This window comes from Aptenodytes patagonicus, chromosome 6, assembly GCF_965638725.1.
Source record: "Aptenodytes patagonicus chromosome 6, bAptPat1.pri.cur, whole genome shotgun sequence".
Classification (NCBI taxonomy): Eukaryota; Metazoa; Chordata; class Aves; order Sphenisciformes; family Spheniscidae; genus Aptenodytes; species Aptenodytes patagonicus.
Genome location: NC_134954.1, coordinates 1,509,696 through 1,534,421, shown reverse-complemented (window position 1 = coordinate 1,534,421; position 24,726 = coordinate 1,509,696). Strand labels below are relative to the sequence as shown.

Sequence of the window (24,726 nt, the reverse complement as noted above, 5' to 3'; positions counted from 1 at the left end):
ATTTTCTTAACTGTGTGTGTCAGAGTACGGAACCTTTAATGAAGACTTTAAAAAAGGATACCAGTTTTTAATTACAAAGTACCTCCTCCTCAGAAAGAAGAGAATTCAATGTTACCTTCATTCATACCTGTGCAGTGATCTCTGTGAGGTTTCACAAGCTGTAACTATGGACTTCAGGGCTTTATTTGTTGACCAGGCTGAATCAGAAGGGAAATACCGACATACCAGAACCGTTACGAGCAGTCTCTGTAAAGTCATCACATACCTGAGTTGTGAACAGCACTTATGCTTCCCTCTGGGTGGTGGACAGATTGGAGAAATTGTGGTTGTACTATCATATGATTTACATGGTCCATGAAGTTGGAGTTGGAGCTGTGTAGAATATTAACCTGGCACAAGAGAAAAATAAGAGAACAGATACTAAAAAGTGCTCTATAATTCCAAACCTGCTGGCTCCATACATTACATTAAACTATGAAATTCATCAGCTGATAGGAACAGTATTATATAGATCTTAAAGGCCAAATTCACTTTTTTTATGCCAGTGAAAAATACACAGGTTAATATATTTCTCATTTCTAGCATTAAAAAATGCATTCTAACATTTCTAGCTGTAGACTATGAAGTGGCACAGAAAAGGATTTTTTTGGTTTACCTGTCTGGATAAGTAGTGACGTCTTTTTCTCTATACTACTCAGCTTATAGGTGTTCCCTGACAGTTAGTGGGAGATTTGTCAGTCTGAACACTGACAGAGAATGTATCAAACTCATTGTGTTTAAAACCAAAACAGTAAGAGAGAATTAAAAGAGGTTTCAGTTCTTCCTGCATCCTTACTTTCAGAGTGACTTTCTTTGAAGATACCATATCAGTTCTCTGTCCTACCGATAGTTATGTTATAAGCAAAAACCCTGAAGTCATTGTCAGGGCTGCAGAATGCTAAGGTGAAAAGAATTTTCAATACAATGTAAACATGTAAAAACTTATAGAACCCATTATTAAGTTTTGAGCCTATTGCTAAGAAGGTCCTGCCCTTTCCTGTAGTTACTTGGTACCCGGGTTTCTAGGCTGGATAAGTTGGTTCTTCAGAATAGGTTCATGATTCCTGCTGAGGTGCATCAGCAGTAATTCTCAGTCCCTGAGCCATTGTGCTGCACTGGACTTAGTACCAGCACACATAAGCTCAGGAGAGCTTTCTAAATATCCCTGTGGTAACTGACCATGTCTAGGTAGTGGATCCAAGAGAATATGACAGATGAAGTCCATCCTATGCGTTTGTTACCTGTATACTGACTTTCCTCCTCAAAGAAATCTGAAATCATGTAAATTACCAGGAATGATCTCCATCTGATGAAGAACAAATTATAAAACTTATTGTAAGGGGGTAGTGCTTGGAGAAACTGAAAAGGTGAATGCTGCAGGAAAGAAAAGTATGTCAGGTTAAGTTAAAAAATAACTAATCTAAGAAAAATAATGAGGCTGTAATGATTTACTTTCGAGCAGGTATATAAATCTTCAAAAAGACCCGTAGGAGATTTTACGTCATAGAAAAACAATGATGATGACCTTAGCCTCCATTCTGCTTGAACAGGAGTAATTCTTTGTGTTAGTGGAGTTCTAAAGAAGGGACGTCATCTTACATATGCAGCAGAATAGAGCGACCCACACTGAGGAATGCCCACAGGAGAAGTCAACTTCCTGTTTGAATGGAACTTAGAATTTTTCCTCTATTTCATTACAGTTACCACAACATGTCAATCATTTTACATATTTTAAAGAAAACTTGATGTCGCTGAAGGTAAGGCTAGTGCTCAGCCTCAGTGCTGGAAAAGAAAACTTGACTAAATGATTGCTTACCTCCAAGTTAAATTCATTGCTAGTGTAACGTCCATTTAGCTCTGAGCACTTGACTCTGAACTTTCTGTCAAAGGTGGCAGAAGTGTACCAGTTACGATATCGAATCTGCCGAAGAACCTGTTCATAGTTGTGCATGCTGTCCACACCTGAAATGGTGGTAGAGCAGTAATAATCTCAAGGACATGCTATGTAACAAATGCTCTGTGCAGTACAGGAGAAATCAAATGTTCACAGAAAATACAAAATTTGGCAAAATTATCTGAAAATGGCAGCGCATCAAATATTCCCTGATAGAGCCTCTGGCTGATCCTAAATTATGTGAGAATAGTTTTTGGAAATGAATGTAGGTCCATAATGGAGAGGAACAAATGCAACAGCAAAGATTTAGAATAAAATATTTAGTAACCGAAAAAAATGGCCAGTGAGTTACCAGCACTGTGCAGGAGCACTGAGGAATCCCCTCATTCCCATGTTCCACTGTGGTGGTCCACCAGAACCCCCACATTTAAAGAAAGCAGTGTTGTTATTTTCCTTATTTGGGGAGTAGCAGGAGGTATGCTGAGATCAAGATAAAGCTGTGCTGCATTCCAAAGGATAAACACAGCACACCCAGAGATCAAGAAGTGACTATGCTTTTTGGGACACAGTCTCTCCTGGAATATTTTATGGCTAGCACATCACAAATTTCTGTCTAATTTCTTACAAATTAGTCCTTTCATTCCAATAATGTAATTGTTGGAATTGGGAATTGTATTGGGAAGAAATAAGGGAAAGCAAGGTCTATGAACATACCATAGATTGAATATCCTGCTGTGGAATTTGTGGCATCTAGATGTTTTCCTTGAAGCTCCACATGATCTAGTTCTAAACACTCTTTTTCAGGATCTAGTTCTGCGCCAATGACCAAAATATCACAGAAATCCAAGTTGTGGAGCATTTCCTCTAATACCACTGGCTTATTGGCTGTGAACACATGGCATATACCATGAAAAAAAGAAGAAAGAAACTAAGATAAATGATCACAGAACAGCTCAGTCATTTTATGTGCTTTGCATCAGGGCTTTCAATTTTTGCAAAGATGGCTGAATTGTTTTTTGCCCATATTAAACACAGCACACTTGTAGCAAATCAAAAGAGAAGTGTCTGGCCTGTTCAGGTGCTATGATGATGAAGGCCTACAAATACGTAGTGAGATAGAAAATATATTGCACTGTAATAAAAGGCATCCAAGAACAGTACTGGAAGTAGAAAACTGAAATTTGATTGTGGAAATAAATTCATGTAAACAAGTCTGTTTTTCAATACTGTATTGATACCAGGTTGGGATCACACATTCATTCTTTTCTCAAGGAAAACCGAACTGGAAAAATACATGTCAAATTTATCTATGCTTGGATGATTCTCTCAGTTACTCTATGGCCCATAAAGAACTTGCATGAGAAAGAACATGGCCGTCTTCCAAGAACATGGTATTATCATAAATGGCAAGATCCTGTGTTGTGTGACTTGGAGAAACTGAGTTGTAAACTGTAAACGTATCCTTCAGTACATATGATTAAAAAAAAAAATTCTGTCGCTGGAAAAAGAGTAGCATATCAATTTAATATTTTAATTCTCTGGTTAACTTAGCACAGAGTCTCTGGCAAGACTGCTTAACCAGCTCCCTGAGGCTACTGTAGACGTGGAGACTGCTGTCTTGGAACTTTGTGCCCATTTTGCGGATTTCATTTTAGAGGGTGCATGGGGAAGAAAGGCACAGACAGAAAAGTCTTATGCCCTAGATTCCTAACTCCTGGTACAGTCAATTTGGGTATCTGAACTCTATGTACAAGTCTAACTTACTTATACAAAAATGCAGACCCAACTCAAATTTGCAGGATAGGCAAATCTGAATATTGCTAAGGCTGAAGAGCTGGACTATTTCATGGGAAGCTATGAGAGATAGGCAAGAGCTGGGCTGCAGAGCGAGGGAAAAGCCTGAACTGGTCAGCTTTGCTGCTCTGGCTGTCAGTGGGCAAACAGGAGAGGTAGGGGCAGCAATTTTAGCTATTGTCAGGGTCCCACTGCTTTCTTTACTGAGGCAGGACAAGCAGCAACATATTGGCATTCCGGGGGCCCTCTGCAGGAAAATAAGGCCTCAGAGCCATAGTCATGCTGCTGCCCGTGACAACTGCCTGATCTGCTTCTGATGAGAGACAGGATGAGAGACAGACCTAACTGGTCCTGGGACTGGGGAATACACGGTGACTAAATCAGCCTTCTCAGCCTTGCCATGTGCATCTCTGCTACAGTCATGATAATCAGGTTATGTAAATCCCCAATAAGTGGAAAAATAGCTATAGGTAGATATAGGTCAAGATTTATGGCTGTCTTTGCCTTTGTCACACAATATCTGGGCTGAAATCATGATTCAAGCTTATAATGCAGGAATTGAGACTTAGAATTCAATAATCTTTTGCAAAACACAGTTATTGCCAAAGCCAATTACTATCTATCCATTTTAACCACTCTTAGTGGAAACAAACAAAAGATGGCACATTAGGAGGTGCCTGACTTTCAAGGAATTAAACAGTAGTTTAAGAAATGCTGCTATGTTCCTTTTCAAGGTGAGACTCAGGCTTTTTAGGTTACAAGGTGCTACAACAGTAATTATGTCAATAATTGTATTGGGAAAAATTGGGATAGACGAAATTTATGAATTAAACTGGAGGGCAGTAGTTCCTAATTCACTGAACAGTTTTGAAGATGTCATAACATTTAGGGACATGGAGCGTCATACATGCATTGTGTCTTAAGTGACAGATAATGATCACTCTTTTCTATGCAAGAATTCATTTTTTTACATACTGTAATTGTATGCAGTTGATATTATGATATGATAGACTTTCCAGCCTTCAGAGGACAGATGCGATTTCAGGCAAGTGATAAGCAGCATTGTTACAGAGCATGGCTTCAGAGAATCCATGCCCTACGCTTGCACATCATCAGCGATTTTATCTTTTCAAGAGATGTACATCTAGTTGCTGCTTATTCTAGTCCAACAAATATTGTTTAGAGTGATTCCTCAGATTACTAGGCTTTTTCATTTACCTTGCACACAAACATCCAAATGAAAGATTCCTTTATAGACAATTATTTTAAACCTTACTTATATTTTTGAACATTCACCTCGTGTCGAATAATACACACATTGCTCAGCATCAGAATAAACTGCCATCATTGAAAAAAATCTTTGCAAATTATTATATTTACATTATATAGATGGGAAACTGAGGCACAAGATTACTTCCTCAAGTATCGCCCACAAGTCAGTAGCAGAGCTGGAAATATAAGAACAGACTAAAACTCCAACTATTAGTCAATTACTGCTTTCCACTTTATCAGTACAATTAACAAAAATCTGTTACAAATAGAGAGATTCTAATGAAAATATGTTATTCAATGGAATATGTAAAGAAGAGTGGAAAGCAATTATTCTGAAGTAGGTGAGACACTAAATGGAAAAGCTGCTTTTTTTGAAGCGCATACTGATCTATCACTATTTGACATATTTTTCAATGTGTTCAATTGAATGTCTTCAGTACAGCATTACTGCTGCCTAACATTGCCTGAAGTAATCTGGGTGAAGTGACTTCCTTTGTGTTACTTGTTTGCGCTATCCTTTAAAAAAATGTGAGGGGTCATGTTACAGAGTAAGTAATAATATTTAAAAGAAATCCACAAACCTCTGTCATGTTCTTTTAAGTCCACTGGATGCTCCATTTTAGTGACCGTGCTGACAATCCTGATGTCAGGTAACAAAAGAACACCTCTTTCACTTTCGAATTGTGCAGCTGGTCTAGCAAAGTGGTCCATCCCACTTATTGTAATCTTGGGCTCATTGGCCTGAAACACCATTACATATGCATCTATGTCTGGGATACTAATGCAGACATCTTCACCAAAACATCTGAAAAATATATTAGTCATTAACTGCATGTAACACATTGCACATCAGAGGTGTGTAGCACTTGCACTGCCCAAAACCCACCTGATGGCTCTCATCCTTTTGTATTGTCTCAGATCCGTCTATTCCATACTTTGACACTGCCACACATAAGGACATGCATCTGTACCACCATGTACATAGGCCAGCAGTGACAGTAACAGCTCTGTTCCTCTCATCCCCTCCCACATTCACAACTACTGAAATTATGTAGGGACAGCTTAGCAAACAGATTCATGACAAGGTCAGTCTTCAGTAAAGTCACTGCGAGAATAATATTTTCATGTTTGACATTTCACAAAGTAGTGAACGGTTAAAAAAAATTAAAGTTAATTAGATGATAACAACTAACTTTAGTAAACCTAACATTAAATTCTCAAAGCGATATCTAATGAATATAATATGGCTATCTTGTCATGTGTGAATAAAAGGGCCTAATTATCCATTTAAATTGGACCCATCATGAACTCATTCTGGCACCCCCCAGTATTTACTGGGGACAAAAGGGGCCTGTATTAGCATTTCCATCTGAATCAGCACTGTGCTTTGGAAGTGACTCTCCTGACAAACTCTACCTGACTTCATCCAGGTACAAGGCTTGGGCCAGCCTTGGAGTGTGCAAACTGGACTGCCTCCAGCAAAACTACATCAGAAGATGCTCTCCAAACACTTAGTGTGGTCAGCCCACAGCACTAGGCTAAACCTAATACTTAGTAAGAACTGTGCGCGCAGTAGATGAGAGTTCGTAGAACTGACGTTTATTTTCACTCTAAAGATCTGCTTTCATGGCACTGTACAACTTGCTGTAACAGAGATGTACCCCAGGGGAGCTGAGGAGTGGCAGACAGCTCTTTGATTATGTAGAACTGCAAACATTATTGTGCAGGTTCTGTCACTATTGTTGCATGAAAATGGAAGGACACAGATTTCTGTTTAACACCCAACACCAGTACTTCAGTGATGACAGCCACATAAGGATACAGACAGACGCAGACTATTTCAAGCATAGCTACTAATACTGTTCCTGCAGATACGTCGTCTGTTAGATGTAATAGGCCTTCTTTAAAAAGTCATGGCTCTAGCTATCTCAGAAGAAACTATAACTTTTTAAAATGAACAGTAAAATAAGAATGCAAGAAATGCAAGTAGTGTTCAGTCCAGACTGTATGCTCGAAACTATATACAGAATGCAAGTAAATTACATTAACAAAAAAAATTTCTTAAAAGGACAATATAAAAAGAAAACCACAACGTAAATCAGCATAACAGTAAATGAAATTAATCCTTTATGCTCAGTAACATAAAAGTATGATTTAGCGATGCAATTTAGCCAAAATTCTTCTTTTTACATGTCCAAAGAAAAAAGTAATTCATTAAAAATATTCCTAATCTAATCAGTTCAGCTGAAGTATAACTTACTGGACTTTAGATGAGACTTTGAGACGTCGTACGCCTGCAGTAGGAAACTGTCTAGAGTTGATGTATGAGACCTTTCGGAGAGCTTGATTTATATTCTCAATGTCATCTCCTTCCATGACAAGGACTGACTGGGAAGGGTTGAAGTGATACTAGGGGAAATGCATATAATTAGTATTTAAGGTACCAGGTACAGAGTACAAAATAAGACTTTTTTTTTTTTTAAGGAATGTTGCACAGATGTAAGTTTAAAATCTAATGATTTAAGAAAAAAAAATTCTTAGTAGCTATTGTTGGCTGAATCCACATGCTGTTCCCTAAAACATGTACTCGTATCAGCCATCTATTTCATATCTGAATAACTACTGTTATAATTAACTAACTAATCCCAATTTGCTGTACTTTGCCCAGCCTGATCAACTTCGCTGATACTATTTCTGCAGCTGTAGAGTTTGAAAACCTTAACTTACTGTCATCATTATTATTACTATGTAATTTTTTTAGGTTAAACACATCTCCCATATAAAAATATTTGCTTAAACCAGAGTAGCATGCAGAAGCATATTTTTCCTGCTTTCTGTTTGGTTTTACCCTGGGCTATCTTTCTGAGATATATTTCAACATGAATGAACAAAACAATTATAACATTTGCCTCCTACATCTTCATTAACGTCAGACACAATAAAGGGGATTCTCCTTTCTGTCTCATGATCAATAAAGGTGTCATGACTTAAGACAGAGCTGCTACTTGCACAAAGCCAGCTGCTCATTTGAGCCAACAAACCTTGCAAAGTCAATGGCTATTCCTGTAGCCCTGGTCCTTCTCTAGTCCATTGCATTGAACGTGAAACAGTTTTGCTGACCAAGAAACTTTGCTACTATATTCACATAGCAAATGATTGATTCTGTCTTCATCATAATTCATCCTGATTCCATTTTTTTGTCTGTTAATTGCTTCAGCAAACCATCTGCACTGCAGAGAAAACCAGGCTAACCCCCTTGATTTTGCACCCTACTGTTGTCAGCACAAAACACAAAGAAATGCACCTTTCTCTCACATGCAGTCCCTTCCCAAAGCTGGATATTGATTATATGAACATGTTCTATTCTATACAGACAATGGTTGTCTACACTTCCTTACAATGAGAAAGTTTAAAAAGCAAAAGAGCAAAGAGACTGTGGAGAACAGAATGAAGCACAGGGTTCTCTGTCGAACAGAACACGGAGGACTGGGTTTAAAGCTTGTGCAGGAAGGTCATAACACAGAAGGGTATTTTCTAACAAAGAGAAGCACTAACATGAGCCACAGCCTGCATACACTTCTTTTTCCTTTCTGTAAGCTAGCAGTAGTAGAGAATAAAATTAGCAAAAAGGAGAGTCTAGCTACCTAGTTAGCTTAATAGCTCAGCTGCAAGAACAGCTGGAATGCTGCCAAAGGGACTGGAGAAAGCCCTAGTCTGAGCCATTTTTGTCTTTTTCATTAAAAAAGGCTAAAAATAGCGACAGTTTAGACAGTGTTTCCGAGAGCTGTTACAGATATCTGAAAATTAGGCTGCAGACAAAGAAAGTCCAACACTACTGTGTCAGAAACGATATTACAGCTGCATTGCTCTTTCTCAGGTGGCTAAAGGGTGAAGCTTCATGGGTCCAAAGTGTCCAGCAGAAACATCTTCCAACATCAGTTTGCCAACACTGAATCTGCTAAGCGCCATGTGAATAGCCACACAGAACCTATCATCTGTGCAACTGTCACACATGCTTGTCTGAGATCAGGTATGTTTGTTTTTGACACCAGAAACCCTTTCTCTTTATTAATCTTCTGTTCAAGGTCAGGTGCCAACTGTTCCGCTTTAATCTGAGCTTCTTTCTGTCAACCCCAATAAGAAACCCTACCACAATCTATCTCTGACTGCTCCTTTCATTTTTGCCTCCTGCTGTTGCACTGACTGTTGAGCTTGCTGAGTAAGTAAAAATGAAAAGAGTAACTTTAAAAAAACACTATGCCTCATCTGTATTTCGGAAAATGAAAATGTTTTGAAGTTTGGCAAAACAAAGAAAGAAAAGGCAGAAAACAATCCTTCATCTTTATTTTCCCCACCGCACTGCTAGTACAGTAAGGAAGCCAATCACCCATGCTGGAGCAGCAGAGGGTGGTATAACAGGGATTTTTCCAAGCCCATGAAACAAGACTACTCAAATATTGTCAAGTTACAGACTGTTACAATAGGGGAGGAAGTATTATGCTTTTAAGCACCGTGGACCAACTGTACACTGCTTTAATTCATGTAAAATCCCAGCAAAGAACTTACTGGTAGGCATATACACTTGCATTCCAGAAAACCCTACCTGCCCTTTGTATGCATTGTCTTTTAAAAAGAGCTTTTACTCCTAAGTGTGTCATTTTGCTGGGAGAAGCAACAATGTGAAATTCTTAATGATGTCCTTGGTAGGATGAAGAAAAAAAAAATTCTTTGGGGTGTTTTGCTTATATGTAAAAGCTAGAGCTAGCAAAATTCCTCCTTACCTTTGCACTCTCGATTTTCATTTTTACCCTTGTCTTCAGAAAACGTATCGGTTATACTACACCACTGCAACTTATCACCTAGACAGACATTTGAGTGTGTTTCAGATCAGTCTTCTATCTTGTACAATGAAAAGTTTTAGCTACTAAAATGTAGTACATGGCACTTCCACTGCGTGCTCTAGATCAAGCGTGACAGCACCATCCTCCTTCCCACTGAAAACCAACACACTAAAAATCCACCTGTGCAGTTTCACAGGATGCACAGTCTGCAGCCAAAGTATCTTCCCAGTTTTAATTTGAAGGTCAGCTCCTTTGGAAGATGGTATTGTGATTTGTGTGCTAGGAAATCGCTTAACTCTGTGTTTACACGTTAGGCAGAAGAACACCTGTCATCTAATAATGGTATCAGTAAAGGCAAACGGACAAAGCATCTCATGTAAGCATTATAGAAGTTATAGTCAAGCTCCTACATATGTATCCAAAAGAACAGAATTTGTCTTAATGAACGCAAAGCAATCTGGCCACTATGTCAATTGAAACAGGATTTCCCTCTGTCTGTTGTTCTCCAATCGTAGAAAAAGTGTTACAATATCAGTAAAGATAGTCATATGCAGAATGAAGATGGATAATGATTTATATGCAAATGTAAAATTTTAATTTCTTGACTTCAGGCTTTTTTATTGTCCAATTTTCATGTCCCATAATGTTTTCCTCTTGGAACACACTTTGAATTTTTCAATCCTACTGCACTGGGACTTCTTTCGGAGTTGCCTCTAGATGAAAGATATTCCACTTACATTTTTCATTGCTTTAAAGCTACTTGAGATCAAAATTCAATAATTCTTTGGAATCATGTTTATTTCTGTAAAACTACCAAAATAAGCATGAGAACACGACCTGGCAATTCTTATGGACTCTGAAATAGCAGCAGCGCCTTACTTTCTGAGCACCCAGATTTGCAATAATGGAAACATTTTTCTTTGCAGCATCACAGCTCTTTTACTGTTCCGCTTCCTCTCTGCATGACTTTATGGGAAATTACATTGCTTCTGGGAGTGCATTTGTACTGTGTGTACTCTACCTCGGGCTCTCCACTTCATAAATCAGCTCTAAATTTTTATCAAAGATGATGTCAGCTCATCCCTCACCTTTATTCCTTGGCCAAGACTCTCAAGAGAATTAATATCCAGACCTTCCTTGCAGGCCTGCAAACAGGAAATCACTTTCTGACTCTCAATTTTGCCTGGCCGGATAGTAAGACTGGCCAGGCTGCCATGGAAATACTGAGCAAATCTGGGCTTGGTGACTTCACCTCCTGCAAGAAAGAGAATATAAAATTATTATTGATACCAATACACAAACCAGACATCTAATAATTCATTTTATGTTTTAACACATTTAAAGAATTTATATCCATTTTAGCCAAGTATATTTGAGATCCCATTTATTGTGGTAAGTGGAATTGCTTTGTGGGTTGTTGGGTGGTACCTAGTAGCAGCCTGTCTTTAAGATTCTTGTCAGTGCTTTTCCAGTATTGTGTTCAATTTATAGGTATTTATAAAGCTGTGATAACATACTCTGAGATGAAACATGGCTTCCCAAACCTGTGTGCAAGGAAGCACAGCATTTTTAAAAATTAATTGATGACATTATTGAAGTGCTCAAACACGAATTTAAAAAAAATGTTTAACGACCAACGTTTGTTTATACAGAAACGGTATTTGCAAGTTTTCTATTACAAGATCACTTACACAGCCTTTGCCTTTCTCCTCCAAAAAACATACTACCTGAAGTTCTTAGATGTGCTAAGAGTCCTGGCTCTGTGTAAGCAAGCTGCCACACTCTCTACAAACCGTTGCCTCTAAAGATATGGTGTAAATTCACAGCAGTGAATGCAGGCCAATGCACAGCACTGTGCTAAAAGGCTGATAGTGCTTCCCTTGCCCAGAGCAGCTCATTTTGTGCCAGATCAGGTCTCATCACTGTATGTTGCATTAGGCCCTCTAGCTACACTCTATTCAGTTTCACTCTAGGCAGCTTCAAAGGAAGACTGATCTTTAGGAGTTGTCAATAAAATGTGATTACATACTGCCTGCACCAGTGATCATAGCATCTAAATTACTCTTGGGATATTTAGTGATTTACTCATCCTCCTCTAGGAGAGTTTTTAGAGCTTCTCTTTCCTGCAAGTGGTAGCTATATCAATGCATGTGAATTACTGCCTACCTTGAGCCTGAGAGGACGAAGAGAGCCACGCAACAGTGAAGCCATGCAGACTAATTGGATTAACAGTTGATAAGCTGTTGTAATTGGTAGATAACTCATCTCTACAGTGTTTGTAGCTTTAGTGTCAAACAACCTACTTCTGCCAGGCAAGCTAGCTCAAGCTTGAACTTTAACTTGAAGATTTGTGTGTGGGTTGGGGTTCGGATAGGGATGAAGTGGCAAATTTTCTTTAGGCTGATGTTGCTACCTAAAAGCCTGAAAGACATCACTTCTAGTCTGTGCAGTACGAGCACTATGAAGAAGACTCAAGTTATTTTATATAGCGAAGAAAATACACACTGATGTACTGAGAGAAAAGAAGGTGTCTAAGCAGGCTGTTTCTTCATAGAAGTAGACAGGTTGTTCTTTTTTGTTAACATTGCGGCGCAAACTGCCTCTCTTTTTACCCCAAAGAAAGATCCTCAAGGAGAGATTGTTCTTCTCCACTCTTTCATTCATTTGTCCATTATACAGAAAACTTCTTCTGAGCAGAATTTTTTTGAGGTTTCATAGAAATGTTCATGTATGCAACAGCTAAAGTGCAGAATTAGTTTGTACTGTAATTTTGGCCTTTCTGATACTTACCAAGACAATTATTTGGTAAATAGAGAGTACATTACAGGGACATCAGCTTTTCAGCAAAAATGTTATACTTATCTGTTTACATTGTCTTTAAAAGTACACGTTGCCACTAATAGAGCAGCAATGTATCTGGACAGAAAAAGGGAAGCCAAATTAAAAAAAAAGTAAAAAATGCAAACCTCTCCCTAAAAAGGAGACAAAGAGAGAAAACCAGGTAAGAACTTACAGAAGAAGGGAATCACATTGTGCTTTGAAGCTTCAAATTCTCATATCCCTAACAGAATTCTGAAGACAGCAAGTTCCAAGGCTAAGACACCAACACTAATCCTGGAGCTTTGAAATTTAGAAACCTACAGTAAGTCATAGAATCATTGAGGTTGGAAAAGACCTCTAAGATCATCGAGTCCAACCGTCAACCCAACACCACCATGTCCACTAAACCATGTCCCTAAGTGCCTCATCTACTCGTCTTTTAAATACTTCCAGGGATGGGGACTCAACCACTTCCCTGGGCAGCCTGTTCCAATGTTTAACCACTCAAGTCTGCCAGTAGATCTTAATAGCTCTGAGGAAATGCAAAATAAGAAGCTGTCTCAGATAAGCTAAAGTATTTAAATGTGAAACTAGCTCATTAAAATGTATAAAGGACTAGACAAGAAGCTAGAACAAAGAATTCAGTGCTGTGGCTATGCCTGACAGATACAAGCAGGATAAACCAGTTGAAGTAAAGCTACAGAGCAACATGACTGGTGCTTACATCCATGAATAGGAACTTCAGGGTTGGATATTTTTTTTTTAATTTTTTTTTTGATTGGTTGTTCTTTCACTTTGGACTAGTTCTTCTCTGGTGTCATTGACAAAGCACTTACGATTACATTGCTAGGTCATTTACAATAATACAGTAATTGCACATAAACCATATTAAATATACAGAGTATTCTGGTGTACAAGGAGGCATTACCATCTTGGAGATGTATAATTCTTGTTTAAAGGCATCTGTCCTGTAAGTCATCTGCCTAGTCACAAACGTAAAAGCATGGAAGAGAATATGAGTGTTTCTAGGAATAAGCTTTTAAAATGCTTTGCAAATACAGGCACTATAAAAACAGTGAGTATTTGAAGAACAGGCTTACATACTTACCCTGTTCACAGGACTAAGGTTGGGTTTTGTGCTGATGTATAGATCGATTTTGGACTGTAAAGGAGGTGATGTAATCTTTGTTCTGGAGAGGCTATCAACTGCTATGTAAAAAAAGCAAGGATTTCAAGAAAATGTGAGTGAAAAATAGCTGGGACTCGCTAGTGTCATATTGTGTCAGCAGAGAAAACCTGCAAAACTATGCCTGTGGTTACGACAGGGTGATTCAGGCTGGGACAACTGCACTAGAACAACTGATAGGAGAGTCTGAAGGGACACTGGGGGATGATACAGTCTGTCCCCTAGCCCCAAGACAAGAACAGCTGTACTTAATCCCTTCTTGAGAATTGCCGGAGCTGTTCTAAACTCTTCTGAAGACAGAGGCTCCCCAAGCAATCCATTCTAATGACCACTGAGCCTTAGAGTTGGAAGTTTATTCCTAATAGGGAATGTGAGCTGTCAAAATATGGCTATGTCTTCCCTTTTCCTTTGCCAGGCTAAACAAGGCCTTTTCTTTACATCTTCTACCTAACGCTGTAGACTATGATCATCCCTGTTGCTTTTCCTGGAACTCCTGCTATTATCTGAAGTACTAACCATAACCTAGCGTTCTTCTCAACATTGTGCTTTACATAGGACATGCCTGTTAATCCAGGGCAGCGTGAATAGCTTTTTCCACACGAAAAAACATGAGCACTTAAAGAGAGAATATTATCTCACACTTTATTAGAAAAAATAGACTGCCAAATAAACCTTCCATAAGCACCTTTTACCAGAGTTAAAGACAAAATTATATACCTGCCAATTTTATCCTCGAAGGTGAACAGAAGTCATTATATCTGACTCTTATCACAGCTGCTTGTAATTGCAGCACGTTGACGGTTTGATATTCTTCTACCTCAGCATTTCAGCATCTTCTCAGCTCAGTGGGGTATGTTAGCTTGCTGATGTGTTTCAATTGCCAGTAATTATTAGATTGCAAATGGACAAAATCCAACGCAATAAAATCAGGAAGCAAAAACCAAAACTCTTGCTGAAATTGAAGGAATGGCCTAAAGCCAATCTATCTGCTACAATCCTGTATTCTAGATTTGATAAAAGGGAATATAGTTTTTCAATCTCAAAAAATGTAAGAAGAAAAAATTGTCAGAATAAGTTGAAAATCGTCAGCAATTGGCTGTTTTACTCCTGTTTGTATCAGCGTTTTATTCATGCTTGGTTCTACTATATTAGCATGTTTGAATGCTGTCTTTCCTTCTGCTTCTGCAACCTAATGTTCTTCAAGTATTTGACCTCAGCTTCTCAGTGGGTGCAAATTTAGCCCAGGATGGCCAATCTCCAAGTCCTAGTCACTCTAAATTCTTAGCTCCCAAGATTAGATGAGTATAAATATATTTAATCCAGCATGAAAATGGTAATTCTGTAGCATGTTAAAGCACAGTGCGTAATTGGAGCTAATGCTGGTAGTAACATTTTTACAGAATATTATCCAAATTCTTCTAAATACTGATCTTTTCAAATAGAGATCCTTTGACCCTGAACATGATACATTTCATGCCTGTGCAGGTCCACAAGCACCTGATAGGCAGCTCAGAGCCACTGACTTCACTAGGCAGGAGGAATGCTCAGTTCCAGTCTGAATTTGACTCATCACTGGAATTACCACATGCTAAGAAACAACTGAGGAAAAGGCATAATCTACTCCCAACAGCTCTTACTGCTCTAAGACACTTTGAACTTAACTATTGGTTCTGACACCAAACTGAGCCTAAGCAACAATATTTTTGAGATAATGAAGAAGACCTAAGTAGATTACACAAGCCTCTGGAGCAACAATCCAGAGAACAAAGTGGAGTTCCAGTGATGATGATCTTGAGGTAATCCAAGTGTCCTAAAATTTTTTCTACTTCCTAATGTCATGGTGCAGTGAAAAATAAAGTGTTCTGTAACACAGCATCTACCAGTTTCTATCCAGAGGTCAGGCCATCCAGTTAACTTAGATTGCCTCAGCAAGTTTCATGGGATTTTTTGCTGTCGGGGTCTTTTTGCCCTTTCTAATGAGTGAGATATACAGCTCAGATACAGCTCACCTCCACAATGATGTTATAGCATCAAAACCTGAGAGAATAAGAAAACCTACTCCTCAACTGTGTTACATGTTGTGTTTCACTCAGCTCTATGTTTATTGATTACTACAGATTAATATGCTATGAGTGCTAATTCTTGGGGGGATAGTTAAGTAGTTAAGACTTAGCTGAATGATGGGACCAACAAAGGAAAACAGAACCTTCCCTATTGTCGGTCAGGGAATTAGACTGATGTCCGTAACACAAAAAAGGCTGAAACAACACTATAGCATCACTTATTCTCATACAGACCCTTGCATGACAAATTTTCGAAGCGACTGTTTTTTGTCCCTTCCTTAAATGTAAACGTTGCAGTCACCATCACAGTTGTGAGGCAACACAGGCCACAGTGTTATTCAGACCTTGTTGATAAAATTGTGCATTGCTTTTTCCACCTGACCCAGCACGCACATCCACTCCCAAAGTCTGGCAGATACAGGAGGATGGATGTTGGCTTTTTGGCATTAATTCAATCCTCATAATGGGAAGATGGTGTCAACAGACTGTGGGAGGCATGCAGAGGAACTGTTGACATACATAATTACTCACTATAATGCTGTTCACTCCTTAGTCATTGTCAAAGTAGTATGCATCACATTTTTCACTTGCTAAAATAGTAACTATTTTCTGGACTGGGATTCTTCTTTTTCTATGCTGGTTCTGATCTCTTCTGTCTGGAACTCTATGAATGCAGAGCAAGCAGGGCAGCTCAGGCAGAGGGGTCCCTCCCATCAGAACTTTATTCAGGGTCACCCTGAAAAAATCTTTCTGAGTTACTTTCCTCTTCTGCTAAGCGTGAATGCTGGTAGAGGTGAACAAGTACAGCACACACACTGACACCAAAACATACAGAAGAAGAAGGGTCCTGCCCTGGCCTGCTGGGCTTCCCCCCAGATAAAACCACTATAGCAGACACTTGGGCTATGGTTCTGAGAAAGAGATAGCTAAGACATAAAATAGGCACAGGGCTCAGAGCGAGTTGCAAAAATAAAGTGCATGCTGCTACTGGAATTATCTAGATAACTAGAATTATCAGGGTCTACTAATGTCCCACGATATTAGTTGCAGCCTAGGGGTAGGGTTAGGCAGGGGCACCTCCTACACTAGGGTCAGGGTGTTCCCTCCTCACAAGACCTTTATAACCCTCTGACTACTTCTGAGTGTTACTTCCCTCCTGTGCTATTCACAGCTGGTGCCTGTGCTCACACCAAGCCCAGCACGACAGCACGCTGGAGCAGGACGCACAAGTCGGAGGATGCACACACCAGAAAAGGCAGTATGCTGCACCCACACAGCAGCCCTCAGTGGAGAGTGATCAAGCTGCCAATGAAAGCAAGACTTTACGATATCGCTGTGTTTGGCATATTCCTAGTCACAAGCATAGTTACAGCTGGTGCCTGAAATTTCAAACACAACAGATCAAATGCAGAATTAACCTACTTAATTTTAGATGAGTATGTTGCAGATGCCTGTCCTACTTGTGGGCAGATCGGTCAGGATGACTCCCTTATACACATGGAGGAAAACAAATGCTTCTAGTATACACGTCACCTTGTTGTAAACAGCTAGAATCTCTCAGATGAATAACAATTTAGCGGGGTTAAGGACTGCCATTTAGCAAGCACCTTCTGATCCCAGCCATGAGGAGGTTCTGTTAGATATAACATTGGAGAGTCCAGGGGAAACTGAAGATTCTCAGGGTTCAGACTTCATGGGGTTAAGGCGCATTCATTAATGAAGCAGAGCCTATTTCCATGACACCGTTTTGTTTTGGGTTTTTTCTTTTTTTATTTCACATTGGGTTGATATAAAGTGTGACAGAACTTGATTACCATTGAATTTTACAGTTGTCTTGTTTTGACTTCAGAGAAGTAAAGTGCTGTTTGCATTCACTTACCAATCTCCGAAGAACGATCATGCCTTTTTGTCAAAACAAGTGACTTTATTGAGCTCGCAGATCTTCTTTTAGGCCTTTTGCCCTACCCTAATAATGAGCAAGTAATTATCAGGGCAATCTAAGCACAATGAGGTTTTCACTGGAAATGATGAATCAAGAGAATTTCCAACTGAGATGTGATTCTTTTAAGACATTATAGACTCTGGTTATACTGAGCCAGATAAATAAGGAATGATCGATTATTCAGGTTCCCAACATAAAGATTGAAGTGAATCTAGAAGCAGTTGCAAGACATTCTAGCTCTGAAGTCCTCAGGTCCAAGCCCCAAAATTTATCCCATCTTTTTATTATGGCAGTTTAGGGAGCTGGGTTTAATTCCCTGACAAGTAGATTGGCTGTTAAACAGGATGAAACCTAACATAGGAGTAGTCTCAATTAGCGACTCGAGTTTTTATACTCCCAGAGCCTTTTAGCACAAAAAAGTTTTAGTGTTTTTTTGTATCACGCAGACAAAAATTACTCAGAAAATTACTCATCAAACATGGCACTATTGAAATCTGCCCCTGTTCTTGGTAGATATCATAACCTGATGACCTCACACAGACAGCTTTAGGCTTTAAAGCATTATCTGAAATAAGTACAGAGAACACTAAGGGCTACCTGCTCTTAGGTATGCATATACTAACCTATCTCTGCGCAACAGATCAATAGATCAAAAGCGTTGTACAACACGCTATTTAAGATTTTTTTTTCTCGAGATAAGACAAACACTCTATAATCTCTCACAATTAAGCCAATACATTTTTGTTATTTCTAGTGGAACTGTGGGAAATTATGACAATCATGGAAAAATGTTACAATCATATATCTTAGAGTAGATCACAGTCCAAGTGATGTTAATGTTGCCCCAAAAACTATATTCCTATTCTCCAAATAACATTCTTGTGCTGGTGCATAGTCCCCAGTGCAGAAATTCAATTAAGTAAGGGACATATATCTATACCGAATTAGCGACAGATTTGAATGCAAATTCAGCTCTCCAAGAAAACACTCTCCTAAACTAACCTTCCACATAGGTTTGTATTTCTGCTACAGCTAAAATTCCAGCAAAGATCTGTGAAGTGTGTTGAAATCCATCTTGTTTTTGATGAGAAGGGCAATATAGAGAGAACTCTGCTGTACTAACAGAAGCATCAGTATACAGATACTCAGCATCACATTATGTTGAAATCTACCTCGGTGGCCTTGCATTAATTTGTTTGCTTGTATCACTCCACTGAGGCCTCAGGTTGGTGCAAGCTATGTCAGCCCCCAGGGCATGACCCACTGGTGTTAGAATGCACAGTAGGGGGTAATCTTTACCTGTTGAATATCTTAATTTCTGGGGGAAGTCCAAGGGTGACTGATACAGGCTGCTGCTGCTACGCTGCCCACAGTGTATCTGTCTCTCAGTGATCTGATCCCTCTCCAACTTTTAACTCGTACCATTCTTCTTGCCTTGAATAGTAAGTCAGTTCTCTGACTGCAACTTTGTGATTGATATGTCAGCAGAGTGCTGACATATAAGGTTAATAAGGTTAATCCACAGAAGGACTCTATTAAAAAAATGGTCTCCGGCCTAGGTTAAGGAAAGAGGAAAATGGCAGGAGAATACAAAAGAAAAATAGAATAGGAAACAGAAATTACTTAGAAAACAGGCACTACAATAGCATTCTGCTGTGAGACCACTGATGTGAACAAAAAAGGCCTCTTAAAGAAGTTAAAATTAAGTTATATCTTTAACCCTAAGTATCTGCAGAGAAAGCTGCCAAACTTTACCAGGGTGCATAAAGGCCTCATTTCAGGAACAGCTGTACTAGCACTCCAAACTGTTCATTTCCGCCGGCAGTTAGTTCACTAGGAGTCCAGTTTGCTTAGCTCTGCAGTCAGTGTTACCTTTTTCGAGGTCTAGTGTCACTGAAATCACAGCTAAGAAGTAAGTTAGGATTTGCCATGTATGAAGACTGGCACTCTGTGGGAGATGATAGGCTGCAACAGGGCAAGAAGTTTCTGTCTCCAGCTGTCACTGCTGTTAGGTCACATGTAACTGAATCAACACAAACAGTTTAGCCTAAAGATAATGCTTTAACTCCCACCCTCAAATAAACTACCCCCCCTAAAGTATAGCAGTATTAAACATGAACTACACAAAATAAAAACCAATTAACTCTATGCTAACCACTGTGATAGTACCCTAAATCAATGAGGTAGCTCTGCCTTCTAGGCTCCCTGAAGAAAGAACCAAGGTTTTTAAATTAAAAAAGGAAGATAATACTAGAGTAACACCCAGAATACCTAATTTTAAGTAGAGAAAAATTCATATTGAATATGCCAGAACAAAACGTAAAAAAGATTTTTTTATACAATTTTCCTCATGCCCAACCTGTCATTAAAGCTGGAAACTATCCCCCAGGCTTGGTTTTAGGTAATTGAGTGACTTCCTGGGTTGCAGTAAACTTTACTCAGTGCCTGACAGACCCCAGGAAGGTTCTCGTCTGTCACCATTAAAGCCTGGCTCTCTGCTCTCTCAGCCGTCTTCACTCTCTGCTTGTCTCCAGGCTGCCATCCATGCACTGGGACCTAACTTCTGCCTCCAGTACCCTCTTGCCCCCCAGACAAGACTCTGCTCTTAAGGAAAAGGCTCATTTTTCCTCCTTCTAGGACAGTCCTAGCACTCAACTCACATTATTTAAAGAAATATTGTGTAAAATCAGGAACAAACAAATCAGGCATGCTTTTTACCCTGCCGAGGCAAGGGTAAAGATGTAAGAGAGACTTGCCCATTACAACTGGAACGTTGATGTCAAAAAAAAAAAAAAAAAGGCAAATGGTTTGATGCAAATGGGACAGTGAGCACATCATAGGCTAAAGTTTTATCAAGCCTGAGAGATTGCACATTTGGTTTGTTTTCATGTTAGATTCAGGAGAACAGCACTGAACTTAAACTGCTCTTATATTTCACTCAAACAGCTGAAGGTAGAAATAAAAACTAACCCAACTTTTCATAATGGATGCTATAAACAAGGCTATAAAAGTCAGAAAAGAGTTACTCTGGAATTGAAATATCAATAACAGGAAATATGAATCTCAAAGAAAAAAATTCTCTTTCTGTGCCGGAGACTCCTGCATGACATAACTCTGAGAAAGACAAGAAGGAGGTGCAAGCATAATACTTGCCACGTAACCTTAGGACAAGTACCGGTGTAAGTGATGAAAAGACCAGGGCTGAAAGAGTCACTTGTCTCATAACCTGGAGGATTGTCAGATTCCTAGAGAAACAGCAGAACAATTCCCAGTTTCCAGACCAGAACTGAAAATTGTCATATATGAAAAGGTAAATCCTTCATGGCAGTAGCAGATTTTCCTATCAGTGCTAACAGAGTAAATTACAATTCTTTTTGTTCTTGATTTTTCGCTTTGCCCTCTAAATACACTCTTCCTGCTCCCCACCAGTTCTTAAGTTGCCCCACAGTCATGATGACTTACTTTTTGCTGTGAGCAAATCAGAATTGGTGTGGTAAGAAAAAGGAATGTTATTTCTTCTGGTTCATTTAGTTGTCTGAGATTGTTTTTCAAATAATTTGACTTTGATAAATGGATACTGTGGACTCAGAACTATAAAATGGTTTAGTAAAGACAGAAAAAAAAGTCTTGTCCTTTCTGAAGGAAGAGGTTAGAGCTTGTGTTCTTATTCTGCCAATGCTTTGATGAAAAGGGGAGGAAACAGTCTGAGCAAACCAGAGCTAGAAACTCCTCATATCCTCTTAACAAGGACACCCCTGAATGGCTTAAGACACCAAAATCACTGCATATTTTTACTGAAATAAATCGTAGATGGTTGTAAAGCAGTTTTCTAATGCTTTGAAAATGTAAAGGTTTAGCCTAAGTAGATCCAGTTAACAGTTTCACTGAAACTATTTATAGTCAAATTGTTTGATAGATCCACTTTTTCTTGAAATACATGGACTTTGAAAATTAACATTTTGAACGGAATAGATTGGTTTTATATGTTGAATAATTACAATTCAACAGACTCAAATAGAGTGCTGAATCTTATTAATGAAGTGACTTTCCATACCATTCATTTAAAATAGTTTGAGGTGATCAAAACAAACTTATCAAAAGATAAGCTTTGCTAAGACCAGTATCTTGAAATCTTGTTTCATTTAAGCATTAGAAGTTCACCTTTTTGCCTGACACATGATAGTGTATCAGAATCTTTAGCACGCTATCTTAGCTAAATCTTGACATTTTCATGAGATGGAAAATTTGTTTCTACTTTTGATGAGCTCCAATTCTCACACTATTAAAATAGCAAGAACATAATCTTGCAGTAAATATTGACAGCAGCAATAGGCAAAATTTCAGTAGTTTAAATCAGGTGCTTCACCAAAAAGGAAGAAGAATCTTATCCTGAATGGTTATTCATTAAGCCATCAAATGATTCAAGGCAAAGCTAAAAATGTCTGAAAACAATTGCAACTTTCTATTTGTTTAACAGCTTAAATACAAATATAGTCTGTGGTCTAAATTTAATGTGAGCTTATATGAGAAGTTTTACCTTAATTCTTTCTCTTAACAATTTGAGATAAAGAGACAAAGATGCAAAGGAGACAAGATTATTCTTATGTATTCAGCTGCCTTGGAGGTAGATGAAACCCACAGATGCAGCACTGTGGCAAAACTGGCATAGCTTTTGCTTATACGGTGCATGTTCCACGGATACAGTTACTACTCCACAGTTCTCAAAACCTGGCACCTGCATGATGATTAACATGAGATTCAGGTGAGGGCTGGGGGGAGTGGATTCCCACCAATACTGAGGCTTTTAGGGGAAAAAAAAACCTGAAGTTTGCTGTTAGAGAGTGATAAAAACACAATTATGAATGAAAGAAGGGGCAGAAGTAATACAAATACTGCACAAAAATATTTATGTAGACCTATGCAGAAGAACCTAGAAATAAACATGAAGTAAGGGATTAAAATAAAATTTCTTTAGCACAGCTACTGAGAAATGCTGATTTTTCAGAAGGCAATACTCAATGATTATCCACAGTCCCTATGGCATTTGCTCATGTCTGGAAAGAACTGAATTTACTCCATTCAGGAATTACACCTGCATTTGTTAACTCTGGAACTTTGATTTAAAAATACTGCACCAAAACTACATAAGAAAAAAAAACAGACCGAACTAAAAGACAATCCATGTAAATCAAATTGGTATCTGTCAACTATTCATCCCAGTAAACTACTGGCTAAACTGAAGTTCTGGTTTCTCAAGAGTTTGATAGGTATTTCACTATGTATTTTTAGCTAAAAAAGGAGTAACATTCCCTTAGAATAAAATTAATTGTATTCTGTTGTATATTTAACATCAGTGAAAAATTCTAATGCACCTAAAGATCATCCTATAGAGATGGAAGCCTACACATGCAAATACCAGTTAGACAAAATTCAGCCTATACTTTTACAAATATATGGGATTAGCGTCATGCTGATTAGCTAGCTATGATAATATCTATCTCAGTGATCAATATCCAAAAAAACTTATCAAATCTTGTTTTTAGGATTAGTGTGGCTTTATTCTGCATGTTGTCATCAAAGTAAAGATTGGATCTTTACTCCAAGGTGTTCAACAGCTGGATTTGCTTCTAATACTATTTACACTGAAGAGCTCTGCCGTGCATAAGATGTCCAAATTTTGCAGATAACATATTGTAAATGAGCAGAGATCAAACTGGCAAACAAGGTAGTAACGGGAAGTGAGCCAACATTAAAGAGTGGGGAAGAAACACAATCATGTTTTTCCTAATTATACAGTTTGCTTCACTTCATACTTTGTCTTAAGTGAAAACAAGACATAGTGCATAAATAGAAAATCAACATGGAAGGGTAATGGAGACAACTTTACAAGAGCAGATGAGCAGAAAAAGAGGACTGCTTCAGGTGTAAGGCAGAGAACAGACAAAGAAACAGTGCCATAAGGACCAGGAAAAAAAAATGAGAAGAGCGGGATTATAAAGGGTAGAAAACAGGAAAAACTAATATTTAAGCAAAGGCCCATACAAGTACGGCTCTGGGGTTGTGACTTTTGGTTTTATTTTACTCTCACTTTTACATCTAGTCCATAATGGGGTGAACTGATAAATTAGTGGAATTACTGGTGATACACATCCAACTGAAGAGCGCAGGATCGGGCCATGAGTTGTGAAAGAAGTTTGACACAGAGACTGAAAGGAGATAACTGGAGTTCTTTAGAGTAATATTTAGATAGTTTGCTGAAAGCTGCAGAACAAGGGAAACAAAAGAAAGTGAAAACAAAAGATAAGGAAGACAATCTTCCACATTAAATACACAAACTGTATCGAACGCTTCTTTAGGTGATGGAAATGCAAAGCCTGTTAACGTGCCAACCCTTTTATCCTTGGCCTTGATTCATTATTAACTCTGGATTTACTTCTGATTTTATACCATCAACCTTCTAGTGATTTATTTACTATGCAGTCAGCGAGACAAGTAAGATTCTTTTTGGTCTGAATTCATAATTCTACTGTCTATTATTTGCTGTCCTATTACCTTGCCAACAAGCACCAACTGTCAGCTGCATGGCTATGTGCGAAGGGTGGATAGGCCAATCATTGGTCACAAGGTAGGGTTCATATGTTGTTCCATCCATGTATAACGTAACAACAGGAAACTCAACATTGACAACGTAGTAATGCCATTCTTTATCACAAATCTGAAAGACAGAATGCAAGAGAAAAATATTAATTAGCACTTATTGTCAGGTGACTAATTTTTATATCCCATACGCTTTTTAAATTGTATTGTTTTCAAATTCTACTCATAGAAAAAAATACCATTATTGCAATTTATACATCACTAAAATTAATGAAAGT

At 38.5% G+C, this 24,726-nt stretch overlaps 1 protein-coding gene across 3 annotated transcripts in view; it reads right to left on the bottom strand.

Annotated features, from left to right (window-relative positions):
• Positions 1 to 24,726, bottom strand: part of CLSTN2 (calsyntenin 2) — a 399,465-nt gene that overhangs the window by 7,249 nt on the left and 367,490 nt on the right. For all 3 annotated transcript variants that reach the window (XM_076340846.1, XM_076340847.1, XM_076340845.1), the window contains exons 9-15: positions 24,404 to 24,566; positions 10,929 to 11,095; positions 7,260 to 7,408; positions 5,581 to 5,804; positions 2,648 to 2,818; positions 1,856 to 2,001; positions 266 to 389 (exon numbers count right to left, since the gene is read on the bottom strand). In XM_076340846.1, the coding sequence (XP_076196961.1) occupies positions 266 to 389; positions 1,856 to 2,001; positions 2,648 to 2,818; positions 5,581 to 5,804; positions 7,260 to 7,408; positions 10,929 to 11,095; positions 24,404 to 24,566 (1,144 nt within the window). The remainder of the gene's footprint in view (positions 1 to 265; positions 390 to 1,855; positions 2,002 to 2,647; positions 2,819 to 5,580; positions 5,805 to 7,259; positions 7,409 to 10,928; positions 11,096 to 24,403; positions 24,567 to 24,726) is intronic.